General features: G+C 47.8%; 1 protein-coding gene across 3 annotated transcripts in view; it reads left to right on the top strand.

The window, feature by feature from the left end:
- Window positions 1-18,310, top strand: part of IFT140 (intraflagellar transport 140) — a 127,610-nt gene that overhangs the window by 4,317 nt on the left and 104,983 nt on the right. For all 3 annotated transcript variants that reach the window (XR_012221972.1, XM_073553605.1, XM_073553606.1), the window contains exons 5-10: window positions 2,823-2,944; window positions 3,403-3,578; window positions 4,884-4,975; window positions 7,545-7,651; window positions 8,078-8,223; window positions 17,408-17,611. Coding sequence is in view for 2 of the 3 variants with exons in the window: in XM_073553605.1 (XP_073409706.1) it covers window positions 2,823-2,944; window positions 3,403-3,578; window positions 4,884-4,975; window positions 7,545-7,651; window positions 8,078-8,223; window positions 17,408-17,611 (847 nt within the window). In the remaining variant the exon portion in view is untranslated. The remainder of the gene's footprint in view (window positions 1-2,822; window positions 2,945-3,402; window positions 3,579-4,883; window positions 4,976-7,544; window positions 7,652-8,077; window positions 8,224-17,407; window positions 17,612-18,310) is intronic.

Genomic DNA, 18,310 nt, shown 5'->3' with positions numbered 1-18,310 from the left:
CACGGATGACAAGGACCAGTAAAAGTCTATGGGTCTGTGAAAAACATCTACAGCACATGGATGGCGTCCCTGTGCTGTATGTGTTTAACATTGCAAAGTATAGGAGAAACTTTGTTATTCATTTTTTCTTTGCATATAGGAAAAGCATTGATGACACCGGTATCAGTTTTTCTCATACGTGGTTTAGGCCACGTTCTCATGATCAGTATTTGTTCCTCTCCTGATTTTTGCTTACATTCAGAGGAAAAGTATAATAGAAACACATCACCACTAGTGATGAGTGAGACTGCTCGTTACTCGAGTTTTTCGAGCATGCTCGGGTGTTCTCTGAGTATTTTGGCGTGGTCGGAGATTTAGTTTGTGTCGCCGTACCTGCATGATTTGTGGCTGCTAGACAGCCTGAATACATGTGTGGACTTCCTAACAAACTGGCAATCCCCACATGTATTTGGGCCGTCTAGCAGCCGCAAATCATGCAGCTGTGACGACACAAACTAAATCTCCGAGTACGCCTAAAATACTCGGGTACCATCTGAGCATGCTCGGAGAACTCGAGTAACAAACAAACTCATTCATCACTAGACACCACTTCTGCATTTTCCACCCACTCCAGGTTTTGACCTAATACTGAACATGTGAATGTGATCTTCTACATGTGAAGGGGGCCATAGAGTGACTGTAGGCTTGTAGCCTAAGGCCGGAAAACCCCGTTAATCTTTATATAAATATGGGCGGCACGGTGGCTCAGTGGTCCTGGGTTCGAATCCCACCAAGGACAACATCTGCAAGGAGTTTGTATGTTCTCCCCGTGTTTGCGTGGGTTTCCTCCGGGTACTCCGGTTTCCTCCCACATTCTAAAGACATACTGATAGGGAATTTAGATTGTGAGCCCCATCGGGGACAGTGATGAAAATGTGTGCAAACTGTAAAGCGCTGCGGAATATGTTAGCGCTATATAAAAATAAAGATTATTATTATTATTATTATTATTATTAAATACCAGAAATGTATCACCATGTACCCATGTGAATGGCGACTCGACAAATTGTGCAAAGCAAGGAGAAATCCGAGTAAAAAAAATTACCAAAATTTATTATTTGAAATAAATATAGAAAGATTCAAATAAATACAGAAAATGTAATACACCAGCGTTCACCATCCAACCTGAGGGAACTGGAGAGGATCAGCAAGGAAGAATGACAGAGGATCCCCAAATCCAGGTGTGAAAAACTTGCTCCATCATTCCCAAGAAGACTCATGGCTGTACTAGCTCAAAAGGTGCTTCTACTCAATACTGAGCAAAGGGTCTGAATATTTATGACCATGTGAGATTTCAGTTTTTCTTTAATAAATTTGCAAAAATTTCTACATTTCTGTTTTTTTCAGTCAAGATGGGGTGCAGAGTGTACATTAATGGGGAAAAAAATGAACTTTTTTGAATTTACCAAATGGCTGCAATGAAACAAAGAGTGAAAAATTTAAAGGGGTCTGAATACTTTCCGCACCCACTGTATAAGCATTTGATACTCTTTTTTTTTTTTACTATGCCCTTTTGAAATGGATTATATATTCTTTTTTTTCCGTCTGTCGGCATTTCATTTCAAATCCGGACCTTTTCTTCGGCCCTTTTTTACACCTTTGGATTTAATCACTTTTTTTTCATTAAAACCCATGTATTACATTTTCTGTATTTATTTGAATCTTTGTATATTTATTTGAAATAATAAGTGTTAGTAATTTTTTATTGGCATTTGTTTGACTCAGACTTCTCCTTGCTTTCCAACCCCTTTAATCTTGACTGACAGTAAGCAAACGTTACATCTGTTTCTGCTATACGTAGCTGTATCCTCCTATCACAAATCTTCTATGAAAAGGGTTGTCTGGGCATGTAATATTGATGATCTATTCTTAGGGTACCGTTACACATAACGATGTCCCAGCGATCCCACCAACGATCCGACGTGGATGGTATCGCTGGGACATTGTTAGCTGATCGCTGGTGAGCAGTCACATAGACAGCCCCTCCAGCGATCAGGACCAGCGAGCACGCTGGTTACCAACCTAAACATCGGGTTTCAAAGGACCGCGGGGCCCTTAGAAACCCGATGTTTACGATAGATACCAGCGTGCACTGCAGGCAAGGCGGGAGGTGGAGGCAGGGCGGCGCAGACAGACCGGCGTAGCTCTGCTATCTGCTACTCCGGTCTGACAGACTGGAGTAGCAGATAGCAGAGCTACTCCGGTGTGTGCACCGCCCTGCCTCCACCTCCTGCCCTGCCTGCAGTGCACGCTGGTATCTAGGGTAAACATCAGGTTTCTAAGGGCCTCGCGGCCCTTAGAAACCCGATATTTAGGTTGGTAACCAGCGTGCAGCGTCGCTCATCGCTGGCTCCTGCTGCCACACGCAGCGATGCGTGCTGGCCAGCGGGAGACCAGCAATGAAAAAACGGGCCAGGACGATCCAGCACGATCAGCGATACCCCGCGGGGGGGCCAATCGCTGCTGGAGAGATCGCTGATGTGTCACAAAATCAGTGATCTCACCAGCGAGATCGCTGTGTGTAACGGGCCCTTTAGGTAAGGTCATCAATATCAGATCTGTGGGGGGGGGGGGGACCACAAGCATTTGTTACCAGCTCCAGCAGCCGTATATGGAGCAGACAACCACAGCTTTGTGCAGCTTCATCACCCTGTTACGTGGCTGCTCCCAGTGATTGCAGATCAGCTCCTAATCATTTAAATGGAAGAAGTGATCTGATCTGGAGATCTGGTTTCCATGAACAAACCTGGCGGTCTTGTGATTGTTGTTGCCCTTTTTTTCAGGGATATGGCACAGCTGGCTAAAGCCGCAGTGAGCGGGGATGAAAAGGCTTTGGATATGTTTAATTGGAAAATGAAGGCAGCCGCTCAACAAGAGTTCTCCTTCTTCCTCAGCACAGGAGATGGTATGTGACAGTAAAGTTGACTCTATACCTCTGGGGCTGTGGTTTTGTTGTTTTTTTTTTACCAACAATGATCATTCCCAAACTGTTTCATGAATGCTTCTTTCTTATTATGGGGTAATTTGTGCTTCCTCCCTGACTGATAGGTGCGTAATATATCAAAAGAGTTGATCCCTATCTGACAAGTCTCCAAAGGATTGGTCACGCTGAAATACAAGATGTCCTGGGTCATGGCGACATGCCCGGTGTGACTGGGTAGACCCCCGTGCAAAGGAAAAGCAATGAAAGGGACTTCAAAGCTGCAGCCCTTTCATTCTTAGTTTTGGGGGTCTTAGAGTTAAGATCCCGACTGGTCACTTTATAATAGGAATACCCCTTCCTCCTGCTCAGTCCAGTCAGCGCAATCCATTTTGTATGTATGATGCAAACTCTGCTCATCTATCTTTTATCATTGGCATCAGGTTCCATACACTGGATTAATGAACAGGCGAAGAGCACCCAGATAATCGCACTGGACAGTCCGGCAAGGAGACTTCTGTTCTTGGAAAAGAAATCGGTATTAGTGGTGGTGACAGAAAATTTGCTACTGTCTCAATTCTTTGTAAGTCCGGAAGGAGAAGCTGAGGAGATTTCTAAGGTAGGTAGACGTCTTGCATGGTTCAGTGGTAGCCATTTTCAGGCATTTTACTAGTATTTATGGAAGTGCAGAAGTGATGTATTTCCTGCTAGGATTCTTCCCTATAGATCTGCTTAGAACCTACTTTTTCCGTAGTAATTGACTACACATTGGATAGCATTTATATATTCATTACTCGCAGACTGTAGTGATACGTTAGATAAGTGATGCTGTAGAGACCACTGAGACCGCACTCAAAGAGGTTGTCTCATCTTATTAAACAGATAAAATTGCAAAGTACCTCCCCGCACCACTCTAGGTGATTGATGGGTGTCTTCCATTTGTGTACTTAGCTAGAGACTCGACAATCACCTAGGGCAGTGAAGGGAGGAGCCGGCGGTGCCGGATTAGTCTGGTGACTACCTCTGGATCTTCAATCTATACTTTGTCTGAAACGCTGGAACATTTCATGGAAAAACATTCCTGGCTGCAGTTGTGTAGCCAGGCTCCGATTCATGCTCCCTGCTGTTTGGGCAGTAAGAATGAAGTGACAGGTTCCCTTTAAATGGATTATCTTAGCAGGTTTCTATAGTGTGAGATGTTTGCTTAAAGGGGTTCTCCAGGCCTTTCACAAAAGTCTGCCTTGACTGCAGACTTGTGAACCCTCACATTGTGTACTGTGATGATTCTCCGGTGTTGGCGGTGAGACTAAGCGATCATGTGACCTCAAGTATGTGATATGCGTACTCCATGCCACAATCCAACTAGACTATACAAATGAATTGAGCGAGGCTGTGCACGTCTTAGTTGGAATGTGGCCCTAAAGTATGTGATATGACCACAAGTATGTGATATGCCTACTCCTGGCCACAATCCAACAAGACGTATGTGGCTTCTCTCAGTACAAATGAATTGAGCGAGGCTGTGCACGTCTAGTTGGAATGTGGCCGGAAATATATACAGTACATTGCATGCTTGCGATGGCCTGACTGCTTTGTCTCTCCGCCAGCAGCACGCAATATGCTCTGTGAGGGTTCACAAGTCTGCAGTCAGAGTGACTGCAGACTTTTGTGAAAGGCCTGGACACCCCCTTTAAAGTGTACCTACATTTTACTATTATTTATTTTTATTATTTCTTGTGGATCTTTAAACATTGATCAGGTTGAATGGGGACTTTGCTCCTTAGACCTTTGCTGAGCACTCAAACTACTATTTCGAAGTGCTCACTTCAGGAGGCAGAAGTGCTCCGCTACTTCATGATGTGTGATGACAGATGATGTCTACTTACTGGGTTCACATAATTACTACATTGATTTCATTTAACAGGTGAAGTTGACTGGGAGGATTGGTAAAACCACGGATATCATCTGTGTCAATAACACCTTATTGATCACAGCAACCGGGGAAAGTGTCATAAGGTAATTCATTCTTGTCCTACTTATTTTATATTAGGATAAGGTCACATAGGGCGGCCACCAAACAAGAGACATGGCTGGAACCTGCACTGACATGTGGTTTTACTGCAGACCAGCTAGGCGTTCAAATTGATTGTTAAAGCCTGCACAATTACAGGTAAAATGCAGTTGTACTCAGTGGCTATTAACAATCAGTATGAAAACTGCAGCAGTAAGAAATGCATGAAAGCTGATTTCAAGTCTGCTATGCAGCCACTTGGGTGACCTTACCCTTATATTTGAAGTATCTGTAGATTTCTGACTTTATTTCCACTTATGATATTTGTTCTAAAAAATTTTTGCTAGTGAATTTGGCAAATATGAGGGATGGCAAATAGCGTAAAAAAAATTGTTGAAATGCGTGGCCCAAATCATCACTAATATTAGTGGGGTTTTACAGGCTTAAAATGTTGATGACCTATCCCTGGGATAGGTTATCAGTATAAGATCAGTGAGGGGGGGGGGTGACACCTGTTATCTCCATCCATCAGCTGTTATCAGCTGTGGTAGGAACTGGATGGGAACAGTGAATGGAGTCTGATCTCTATGCTCATGGTATAGTTGCAGTTCCCTTATACACCAGTTCAGCTTCTATTCGCTTCTATAGGAAATAAGTTGCAGTACTGGCAAACAGCCACTACATGGTGTATGGCGCTCTTCCGCTTTGGTTCTGTACACTGTGCGGCTATCTATAGATCTATCTATCTATCTAATCGTCTTATCATGTCTGTCTGTAACTGAAATCCTGTGGCGCTGATCGGTCTCGGCTGACAGGCCTCGACCAATCAGCGACAGGCACAGCTGTTTGTCAGCGGCAGGCGCAGTCGGGAGCAGCGCTCAATCGGGCGCAGCGCATCTGTGAAAATAGAATTAAAATAAAAAAAGGTTAGACACACCTTCCGACGGCGTCCGATCTCCTTTCCACGCGCCCGGCCTCGCGGTCCCAGTAATGCCTTGCACCTTAGACCGGAGATGACGTCACTCTCGCGAGAGCGCGACGTCATCAGCAGTGTTTCGCGCAAAGCATTACTGAGACCGCGAGGCCGGGCGCATGGAGTGGAGATCGGGGGCCGTCGGAAGGTGAGTATATAACTATTTTTTATTTTAACAGAGACCATGCATACCAGGAAAGGGGGGTGACGGGACCATGCATACCAGCAAAGGTGGGGGGAGGGGACCATGCATACCAGCAATGGGGGGGGGGACCATGTATACCAGCAAAGGGGGGTGATGGTGACCATGCATACCAAGAAAGGGAGGTGAGAGTGACCATGCATACCAGGACAGGGGGGTGAGGGTGACCATGTATACCAGGAAAGGGGGGTGAGGTTAACCATGCATACCAGAAAGGGGGGTGAGGTTAACCATGCATACCAGAAAGGGGGGTGACGGGACCATGCATACCAGAAAGGGGGGGTGACGGGACCATGCATACCAGCAAAGGGGGGGGGACCATGCATACCAGGAAAGGGGGGTGAGAGTGACCATGTATACCAGGATAGGGGTGAGGGTGACCATGCATACCAGGATAGGGGGGTGAGGGGTACCATGCATACCAGGATAGGGGGGTGAGGGTGACTATGTATACCAGGAAAGGGGGGTGAGGGGGACCATGCATACCAGCAAAGGGAGGTGAGGGTGGGTGACCATGCATACCAGAAAAGGGGGGTGACGGGACCATGCATACCAGCAAAGGGTTGGGGGAACCATGCATACCAGCAATGGGGGGGGGGACCATGCATACCAGAAAAGGGGTGAGGGTGACCATGCATACCAGGATAGAGGGGTGAGGGTGACTTTGCCTACCAGGATAGAGGGGTGAGGGTGACCATGCATACCAGGATAGGGGGGTGAGGGTGACCATGTATACCAGGAAAGCGGGGTGAGGGGGGCCATGCATACCAGGAAAGTGGGGTGAGGGGACCATGCATACCAGGAAAGGAGGGAGAAGGGGACCATGCATACCAGGAAAGGGGCGTAAGGGGACCATGCATACCAGGAAAGGGGGGGTGAGGGGACCATGCATACCAGGAAAGGGGCGTAAGGGGACCATGCATACCAGGAAATGGGGGTGAGGGGGACCATGCATACCAGGATTTGAGGGTGAGAGGACCATGCATTCCAGGATTGGAGGGTGAGAGGACCATGCTAACCAGGATTTGGGGGTGAGAGGACCATGCTAACCAGGATTTGGGGGTGAGAGGACCATGCTTACCAGGATTGGGGGGTGAGAGGACCATGTATATCAGGATTGGGGGGTGAGGGGACCATGCATACCAGGATGGGGGGGGGGGAGGGGTACCATGCATATCAGGATTGGGAGGTGCATTATTGCATTATTATAACTTCATAAACTACATACATATTCTAGAATACCCGATGAGTTAGAATCAGGCCACCATCTAGTATATGTATATGTGTATATATACAGTATATAAGTATATATATATATATATATATATATATATATATATATATATATATAATATTAGTGGCACAATATATAATGGGAAATTTGCTGTTCATTTTTCAGATTCTGGGATCTGGAGCGAGATGACCATTATGTTCTGTTCCTGGATGAGCAATTGGGATTTGAAACGGAAGAAACTATAAACTGCATTTCTTACTGTCCTGCAAAAGGTATCACAGCCCCTCGGTTATTGTTATACAGAGCTAATATCTCATGCGTGCTCTCATCCTAGTGCAGCAGCCACTTTTTGCTTTGGCTCCAGGCATATTCTGCAATCTCTGACTTCTATGTAACAATGACATTAAAGGTAAATTGGCTTTTCTAGCCTTGTCTGGGGATTCTGGGTACGACTTAATAAAAGGTAGAGCCATGACAAAAGCTGCAAAACTTCTGCTGATGTCTCATTATGGCTCTGTTTACACCTCCTGCGTTGTTCCATTAGACATTATGGCAAGAATATTGCAGCATGAATCCTTATACTTGCCGTCTCTAGTAGTGACTCCTGCTACAATGCGGCGGTGCACATCGCCTTTCTTTGTACCTATACGTATGTCCAGGTTTGGAAACATTCAGCTCTTACATTTTTTGTGTTGTAGCAATTCTGGCAGCTGGTACCAATAAGGGCAAGGTGGCTATGTGGAGCAAAGTCACTGATGGACAGAAGCCGCTGAGGGCAGAAGGAAAAGATGGCTGGAAACTTAACACCCCAACAGAATTGGAAGGCAACATCATGCAAATCCAAGTGAGTGTTTTTGTTTTTTTTCACATTTCCCTTCAATTCTGGATGAATTCGATGTGACCGGTGCAGGTGACTTGTATTATACCCAACTTCTGTATTTATTATACTTTAGGCTTTAGAGCTGAAATCTCCTAGCATGCTTTTCTGGGTCAATGTCTGCACAGAGCTTTCAGTACAGTAATCTTTAAGTAAAGCTATCTAACCACCAATGTAGGTGACAATCGCTGTGGGAAGTTTTTGACATTAACGACGAGCAAAAATAGAGGGATTTTGGGTTCTTACCGTAAAATCTCTTTCTTGGAGCCTTCATTGGGGGACACAGATGACCATGGGTGTATGCTGCTGCTGCTGCTAGGAGGCTGACACTATGCAAAACAAGAAACTTAGCTCCTCCCCGGCAGTATACACCCACCGACAAGCACCAAGCACCTCAGTTGGTGAAAAAAGCAGTAGGAGAAGCAACCAAAACCAAAAACATATGTACCAACTCAACAAGGGACTCTCAGACACAACACGGTACTACTTAAAAGGGAGGGTGCTGTGTCCCCCAATGAAGGCTCCAAGAAAGAGATTTTACGGTAAGAACCCAAAATCCCTCTTTCTTTATCGCCTTACTGGGGGACACAGATGACCATGGGACGTTCCAAACCAGTCCCGAGGGTGGGAACAGCAATAAAGGAACGAAATAAGGAAGGGCTTAGGTCGGTCGATGCACCACCGCCGCCTGCAGAACCTTCCTACCAAGAGCTGCATCAGAGGAGGCCTGGGTATGAACCCTGTAGAACCTCGCAAAGGTGTGCAAAGAGGACCAGGTCGCAGCCCTGCAGAGTTGTAAGGCCGAAGCCTGGTGCCGCACAGCCCAAGAAGCCCCTACAGCCCGGGTGGAGTGGGCTTTCACCCCCGGAGGGGGCCGTTTCTCCTGAAGACGGTAGGCTTCCAGGATGGTAGACCGAATCCAACGAGCAATTGTGGATTTGGAAGCCGGAAGACCTTTCCGGCGACCCTCAGAAATGACCAGCAAGGAATCAGATTGGCGAAAGGAAGCGGTCCTGGCAAGGTAAACACGCAAGGCTCTCACTACATCCAGGTTGTGGAGCGACGTTTCCAGAGGATGAGCAGGCGCAGGACAAAACGATGGAAGGACGATATCTTCGTTAATGTGAAAGGGGGATACCACTTTCGGAAGGAAAGAAGGAACTGGCCTGAGAACAACCTTATCTTGGTGGAGGATAAGGTAAGGAGAACGACAGGATAAGGCCGCCAGCTCAGAAACTCTCCTGATGGATGTAATGGCGATTAGAAAAGCCACCTTCCATGAAAGAAAAGACAGAGGGATATCCTGAATCGGCTCGAACGGCGCCTTCTGGAGAGCGCCAAGGACAAGATTGAGATCCCATGGATCTATCGGAGAACGATGAGGAGGAGCCACATGGGCGAAGAAAAGTCTTCACTTGCGGTAAGGAAGCTAGAGCCGTCTGGAAGAGGATTGCTAGGGCAGATACCTGGCCTTTGAGAGTACTGAGGGATAGGCCCGCATCCAAGCCGGATTGGAGGAAACCAAGAATGGGAGGAATTGAGAATGATAGTGGAAAAGCATTGTTTTCGTCACACCAACGAAAAAAGGTCTTCCAGTACCTATGGTAAATGCGGGAGGAAGCCGGCTTCCGAGCCTTAATCAAGGTCTGAATGACCCGGTTGGAAAACCTTGATTCCTTCAGAACCGCGGCCTCAACGGCCATTCCGTTAAACTCAGAGACTGAGAACTCTGGTGGTAAAGGGGGCCTTGCGAGAGAAGATCTGTACGGTCTGGAAGCCTCCAAGGGACGTCCATGAGCATGTTCACCAGCTCCGCGTACCAAGGGCGTCTTGGCCAGTCTGGAGCCACTAAGATGACCGGGATGCCCTCTGACTTTATCTTTTTGACCACTCTTGGGATCAGGGCAAGCGGAGGAAACAGGTAAGGTAGGTGGAACTGAGACCACGGAATTACTAGGGCGTCGTAACCGACGGCTAATGGATCCCTGGACCTGGCTACAAAGTGAGGAACCTTGTTATTCATCTGAGAGGCCATGAGATCGACGTCCGGGGTGCCCCAGCGCTGGCATATCTGACTGAAGACTGTGGGATGAAGGGACCATTCGCCTGTCGCTAGACCTTTGCGACTCAAGAAGTCGGCTGCCCAGTTTTCCACCCCTGGAATGTGAACGGCGGAAATTGCCGGCACATGACGCTCTGCCCAGCGGAGAATCCTTGCCACTTCTGACATCACCTGCCTGCTGCGAGTACCGCCTTGGTGGTTTATGTATGCCACGGCCGTGGCGTTATCCGACTGAATGCGGACCGGTTTGCCTACAAGAAGATGCTGCCAACGAAGGAGAGCGAGGAAGATTGCCCTGATCTCCAGAAGGTTGATGGGCAGAAGAGTCTCCTGGGGGTTCCAACGCCCTTGGGCTGTTCTCTGATAGTAGACCGCCCCCCATCCTAGGAGACTGGCATCGGTGGTGATGACCTGCCACCGAGGCGGGAGAAAGGATCTTCCGCGGAGAACTGACGCCGACAACGTCCACCAAGTCAGCGATTGTTTGACTCTGAGCGGAAGAAGAATGGGGCGATCCAGAGAAAACGAGGTCTTGTCCCAGACTGACAGGAGGAACAGTTGGAGAGGGCGAGAGTGGAATGGTGCAAATGGCACTGCTTCCATATAGGCTATCATCTTCACCAGGACTCTCATGCAGGACCGAAGGGACATAATCCTCGAGCGCCGAAGGGACTGGATCCCCTTGCGAAGGGTTGAAAACTTGTCCCTCGGTAGGAACACTCGGGCTAGATTCGTATCGAACTCCATGCCCAAAAAGGTCAGACGCTGGGTAGGGCACAGAGTGGACTTGTCCTTGTTGACTATCCATCCCAGGCGTCTGAGGGCATCCAAGGTTATGTGAAGACTGTGAAGACAGTCTTGGCGGGACGAGCCCTTGATCAGGAGATCGTCCAGGTAAGGGATGATAAGAATCCCTCTGGATCGAAGGATGGCCATGACTGTTGCCATCACCTTCGTGAAGACACGAGGGGCTGAGGCTAGGCCGAAGGGAAGGGCCGCAAACTGATAATGATTGTTCTGAATCGCAAAGCGGAGGTATCTCTGATGCCGCCAAGAAATGGGGATGTGGAGGTAGGCATCCTGTATGTCCACCGAGCAGAGAAACTCTTCGGGCTCCATCGAGGCTATTACCGAACGCAGAGACTCCATCTTGAAGTGGCGGATCTTCACATGGCGATTGAGCAGCAGCTTGAGGTCCAAAATTGGGCGAAGGGAGCCGTCCTTTTTCGGGACTACAAAGAGATTCGAGTAGAACCCTAAAAACCGCTCGTTTGTAGGAACGGGAACGATGACCCCCGGCGGAAAGGAGAGAGGAGACGGCCTGAAGGAACCCTGGAACCTGTGATCGCTGTTTTGGGGTTCGAGACAGACAGAAACGACTGTTTGGGAGGGAAGAAAACTCGATTTTGTATCCGGATGTGATGATTTCCCTGACCCAAGCGTCGTCGACAACGGATAGCCACGCGTCCTTGAAAAAGGAAAGTCTGCCTCCCACCCTGGAAAGCTTTTCAGGTGGGGGTGACCCGTCACTTAGATGAAAACCTTCCGGATCGAGAGCCTGAGGACCTGGAAGGCTGACCCCTGGATCTCCAGCGAGGGGCCGGCTTATACGATGGCTTTCTCCGGTCATTGGAAGCAGTGTTCCGGTCCTGCTGGGATGAACCGTCTGTGGGAGAGAAGGGGCGAAAGGACCTAAAAGGCCGAGAAACCGTCTTGTTAAAGAACCTCTTAGGGCGGGACTGGGGAAGGGAAGTGCTCTTTCCACCAGTGGCATCCGAGATTATCTGATCCAGCTTGGCGCCAAAGAGCCTAGTGCCGTGAAATGCCAGGTTGGTGAGCGACTTCTTTGAGGTGGTATCCGCATTCCAAGACTTCAACCAAGGAATGCGGCGTAGGGCCACAATGTTGCTGTTAGCTCTAGCTACGCACCCTGCCGCGTCCAAGGAGGCGGCCAGAAGGTACTTGCCTGCGTGATTAATTTGGTCTGCTAAATCTGCCAGCTCGTCCTGAGGAGCTGCCGCTGAAATGCCCCGGCGCAGAATTTTCGCCCAAGCCGAAATGGCTTTCGCCACCCAAGCGGATGCGAAGATAGGGCAGAGGGATGCACCGGATGCCTCAAAGATAGACTTAGCCAACGACTCTATTTGCCTGTCTGATGGGTCCTTAAGAGAAGCTCCGTCCGGAAGGGAAAGAACCGTCCTAGAGGAAATACGAGAAACTGGTGGATCTACCTCGGGAGCTTTGGTCCATTTCGTGACTATATCCGCATCGAAGGGATAAAGTACATCTAAGTACTTGCGGCCTGAGAAACGTTTCTCAGGATGTTGCCAGTGATTGGCTAAGGAAGTGTCGAAATCCTTATTAGGAAAGGTTCGAGATGGAGGCCTCGTCTTCTTAAGGGAAACAGAGCATTCCTGAGGGGGGGCCTTATCCTCCTTTATCTTGAGTGTTTGGTATATAGCCGATATGAGACTATCTACCATCTCCCGAGTTCTAGCTATGTTGTCTGCCTCTGAGTCTGATCCAGATTGTGAATCCTCGTCTGACCCAGGATCGTCTGCCGATGAGGGAGACGAGGAGCGTAGCCTGAGAGAAGCGGAGGGACCCTGCGAACCGGAAGAAGAGCCAGACAGGACCCGCTTCCTAGAGCCCCTACCTGGTCTGTCCGTCTGAGGGCCACGGTCCGGTGCTGTCGACTCACTATGCGAGGCGGTCGGTGCACAGGTGACTGCAGATAACTGAGGTAACCGCTCTAAGACCTGGACCAGCGATTGAGACACCTTTGTCAGCTCAGAAACTGACTGAGACATCGCCACGGCCCACTCAGGGGGTGGGGTGGTCTCCGCCCGGGGTTCGGAGTGCTCCTGAGGGGCAGACATGGTGGAAGGGCTGCAGGACGGGCAGAGGGGAGACGACTGACCCGAAGCCCACTTCTTTTTACAGCGCGTGCAGGCGTAGTGAGTAGCGGTGGGTCTGGAGCAGAAGGCCCTTGCAGAGTTGGGCATAAGTCTCAGTGGTAGAAAACACTACCTGAGGAAAACTGCGGGGGGAAGCTAAGTTAGGCGTCAGAGATAGTCAGCGTCTAGCCTACCGAGGTTCAGAAGAAACTAGCGATGTGTCCCCCAGGCAAGGTCCAGAGAGAAGGATGAAGAAGCTCGGCAATTCAGGAAGGAACGCTGGCGGTGGGCGGAGCTAAGCCACCGCACCGCGCGATTGGCTGAGACCCCAGTGGGGAGGGGGGCGGTTAAAGACACTGACAGGGCTGAAATGCAGCCCTGAGATAGGCTGTAGAAGCGCGCGAAGAAAGCGCGCGCAGGGAGGGGGAGGACCGCTTTTGAAAATGAAAGTGAAAGCGCTCCCTCAGCTTTCACTATCGACAGCGCGCCCGGGCTCCCTGTGGGCTGAATACTGAGGACCGGGAGCGCTGACAGAGGAAGTGCCCACCCCCCCCTCGCGACAGGAGGGACGCGCGCCTGTCAGAACGCTGGGTCAAAAGAGCGGGGAATTCAAACAGGAGGAGAGGTACTCTGCTGGTCCTTGATTGGTCTGTGAGCGCAGGGCTGCAGGGAACATTCAGACAAGCTTACCTGATGTCCCTGAAGAGGCTGACCACAGGGGCCCACGATAGAGCGCAGGCCGATGGGAGAGGCGATCCTCAGTACCCGCACCAGCCGTATGGTGCAGAAGACGGCTCCAATCCCCGTGTCAGGGGAAACATCACCGCTGGCGACCGCCGTCTTCCTCTCAGCCCTGTCCTGGGAGAGGGATGAGGAGAGGAATCGGCAAGGACCGGACACCTATCCATGGACCCTAGCACCCGAAGGTGATAGGGAAAGGTCCTGCCTGCGGGCCTGAGAGTTGCGATGTGGGCAGTACTACATTGCTCGCTCAGCCGCATTAATAGGAAAAGCAGGATGAACTCACATCCCGTTTCCTGATGCGGTATCTGGAAAAGAAAGGGGAAATCATTAAAAAACACAACAAAAACCTGAAAGGAAAAGGATTAAATGCGGATCTGGGGAGATCCCGGTCCGCCTCCTACAGACACTAAGCACAAACTGAGGTGCTTGGTGCCTGTCGGTGGGTGTATACTGCCGGAGAGGAGCTAAGTTTCTTGTTTTGCATAGTGTCAGCCTCCTAGCAGCAGCAGCATACACCCATGGTCATCTGTGTCCCCCAATAAGGCATAAAGAAACATAAATAAAGCTCTGGGCTGTTGTTTTATGCTTCGTGGTTTAACCCATTAGCGACAGAGCCAGTTTGCAGCTTAATGACCAGGCCAATTTTTACAATTCTGACCACTGTCCCTTTATGAGGTTATAACTCTGGAACGCTTTAATGGATCCTGCTGATTCTGAGATTGTTTTTTCGTGACATATTGTACTTCATGTTAGTGGTAAAATTTCTTCGATAAGTCTTGTGTTTATTTATGAAAAAAACAGAAATATGGCAAAAAAATTTAAAATTTTGCAATTTTAAAATTTTAAATTTTTATGCCCTTAAATCAGAGAGATGTGTCACATAAATTTCTTAATAAATAACATTTCCCACATGTCTACTTTACATCAGCACAATTTTGGAAGCAAAATCTTTTTTTGTTAGGAAGTTCTAAGGGTTAAAAGTTGACCAGCGATTTCTCATTTTTACAACAAAATTTACAAAGCCATTTTTTTTAGGGACCACATCATATTTAAAGTCATTTTGAGGGGTGTACATGACAGAAAATACCCAAAAGTGGCACCATTCTAAAAACTAGACCCCTCAAGGTGCTCAAAACCACATTCAAGAAGTTTATTAACCCTTTAAGTGCTTCACAGGAACGAAAGCAATGTGGATGGAAAAAATTAACATTTAACTTTTTTTTGGAAAAAAATTAATTCAGAACCAATTTTTTTTATTTTCACAAGTGTTAAAAGAGAAAATCAACCACAAAATTTGTTGTACAATTTCTCCTGAATACGCCAATACCCCATATGTGGGGGTAAACCCCTTTTTCAGCACACGGCAGAGCTCGCAAGGGATGGAGCACCGTTTGACTTTTTCAACGCAGAATTGGCTGGAATTAAGATCGGATGCCATGTTGCGTTCGGAGAGCCCTTAATGTGCCTAAACAGTGGAAAACTCCAACAAGTGACCCCATTTTGGAAACTAGACCCATGAAGGAACTTATCTAGATGTGTGGTGAGCACTTTGAACCTTCAAGTGCTTCACAGAAGTTTATAACGTAGAGCCGTGAAAATAAGAAATCCATTTTTTTTTCCACAAAAATGATCTTTTCACCCCCAAATTTTTATTTTTACAAGGGTAACAGTAGAAATCATACCCCCACAGTTATTATGCGATTTGTCCTGAGTACACTGATACCCCATATGTGGGGGGGAACCACTGTTTGGGCGCATGGGAGAGCTCGGAAGGGAAGGAGTGCCATTTTGGAATGCAGACTTTGATGGAATGGTCTGCGGGCATCATGTTGCGTTTGCAGAGCCCCTGATGGGACTAAACAGTGGAAACCCCCCACAAGTGACCCCATTTTGGAAATTAGACCCCCTAAGGAACTTATCTAGATGTGTGGTGAGCACTTTGAACCCCCAAGCGCGTCACAGAAGTTTATAAACGCAGAGCCGTGAAAATAAAAAGTCTTTTTTATTTCCACAAAAGTGATTTTTTAGACCCCAATTTTTAGACCCCCAAAGTTGGTAAATAGTGGAAACCCCTCAATTCTTGCTCCAACCCTAACCCCAACACATCCCTAATCCTAATTCTAACCCTAATCCTAGTTCGCCCTAACCCTAGCCCAACCCTAGCCTTAACCCTAGCCCAACCCTAACCCTAGCCCAACCCTAACCCTTAACCCTAGCCCAACCCTAACCCTAGCCCTAACCCTAGCCTAACCCTAGCCTAACCCTAACCCTAGCCTAACCCTAGCCTAGCCCTAACCCTAGCCTAACCCTAACCCTAGCCTAACCCTAACCCTAGCCTAACCCTAACCCTTATGGAAAACTGAAAAAAAAAATATTTTTTTTATTTCATTATGTGTGCCTATATAAGGGGGTGATAAACGGGGGGGTTATGTACTATTTTTATTATTTTGATCACTATGATCGTTTATCATAGTGATCAAAATAATGAATGGAATCTGCCAGCCGGAGCCAGCAGATTCCCGGCGGGCGCACTGCGCATGCGCCCGCCATTTTCAAGATGGCGGCGCCCATCGGATGACGCCGGCGGGCGCGGGACCACCGGGAGGGGACGGTGGACAAGGGAGAGGTACCGGGAGGGGACCGGGGGGATCGGGGACCCTATTTCTCTATCCTCTGATGTGCGATCACATCAGAGGAAAGAGAAATTAAATGTAAAATCGCGGCTTTTTTTTTTTTTTTTGCGGTCGCCGTTATAGGGTTAATAACGGCGATCGCAAAAGCGGGGGTCGGTAAAAACCGACCGATTCATGTTCTCTGGGGTCTCGGCTACCCCTGGCAGCCGAGACCCCGGAGAAAATCCGACACTGGGGGGCGCTATTCACTTAAATCACAGCGCCGTGAATTAACGGCGCTGTGGTTTAAGTACCCTTAATTACCGCCGTTAAAAGGCGTATCGGCGGTCGTTAAGGGGTTAAAGGGGTTGTCCAGGCTTGGGGCTTAAGTTTGCAGACTTGTGAATCCTCACAGTGCAAGTTGTCAAGAATTACCAGGAGTGCGTGATCACGTGAATGCAAGAATGCGCTTTGCATACTTCCGGCCTCATTCCTACTAGACGTATCTGGCCTCACTCAAGTCACGTCTAGTCGGCATGGGACTTTACTTGCAGTCACGCGTCCGCTGAACTCCGGCATTGGAGAATCCTGAGCACTGTGAGGATTCACAAGCCTACAGTCACATAGAATGACCGCAGACTTGTACCCCAAGCCTGGACAACCCCTTTAAAGTACTTTTGTTTGTTTTGTTAGAAATCATCATCATCTTAAGGTGAAAGATCTGTTTTTTATATATATATTTTTTAATCTAATATTCTGGTTCGTCGTCTGTTCATCCTCGCTATCACCTCGTTTATTGATATGCGTCCCAGATATTTTTCTTATTCTTGATACAGTGGGGATCGTCGAAGAATCTTTTAGCTGTAAACAACCTGAGCTCGGTGCTGGTCCTCAGCGAACACGTCATGTCCTCTCATTTCCATCAACAAGTCGCAGCGATCCAGGTGGCGCCTTCTCTGCTCAGCCTGACCTACTTCAGCACAGGAACCAGACACAGCTTGAAGACTGACATGTACATGAAAGGAGTCTTTGTCACTAAGGTGAGCGGGCCATGCAGTGTATGATTTCAGCATCTGATTCTCATACTGTAGCCTCACTGTGTGTTTGCACAATCTGCTGATCAGTGTTTGCATTTACGCTGGACAATTATTATAGCAGCCCCCTTTTTGGGGTATGTTCATACCTGTTGAATATGCTGCAGTATTTTCATTTTATCAGCTCTCATTCACACACTGTTAATAAACTCTACAATATATACTCTTGTAAATTGACCTGCGGTTTGGATTTTAAATATGCAGCATGTCAACTTATGCTGCAGATTGTCTCCAAATTTCACCCTTTTAAAGCAGAGGATGAGATTTGCTGTAAAAATATAAGTCGTGTAGATTTTGCTGCAGATTTGCAAACTCCGCAGCAAACTTCTTCCATTAAAAATTCTTTCCAAGTGCACATACTGTTTTTCTTTCTTTACAGCCCACAAGAAAAGTTTAAAGCGGTATTCCCATCTCCGAGACCCTATCCCAATATGTAGTAGGTGTAATAATAATAATATTTGCAAATACCTCCAATTAGAAAATTAATATAGTTCTTCTGACTCGCTGTGTTGCTTACCCTATGTGCAGTGCATTGCAGTATCTTAGGTATCCATGGTTGCGACCAATCATATAATAACATTTAGTTGTTAGTGGTCATAACCATAGATATCTAAGCAACTGCAATGCCCTGCATGGGATAAGAGA

This window comes from Dendrobates tinctorius, unplaced genomic scaffold, assembly GCF_039654945.1.
Source record: "Dendrobates tinctorius isolate UK_male_01 unplaced genomic scaffold, ASM3965494v1 ptg000202l, whole genome shotgun sequence".
NCBI classification, from domain to species: Eukaryota; Metazoa; Chordata; class Amphibia; order Anura; family Dendrobatidae; genus Dendrobates; species Dendrobates tinctorius.
The sequence above is the reverse complement of the archived record's forward strand: the minus strand, read 5'-3'. Positions and strand labels throughout refer to the sequence as shown.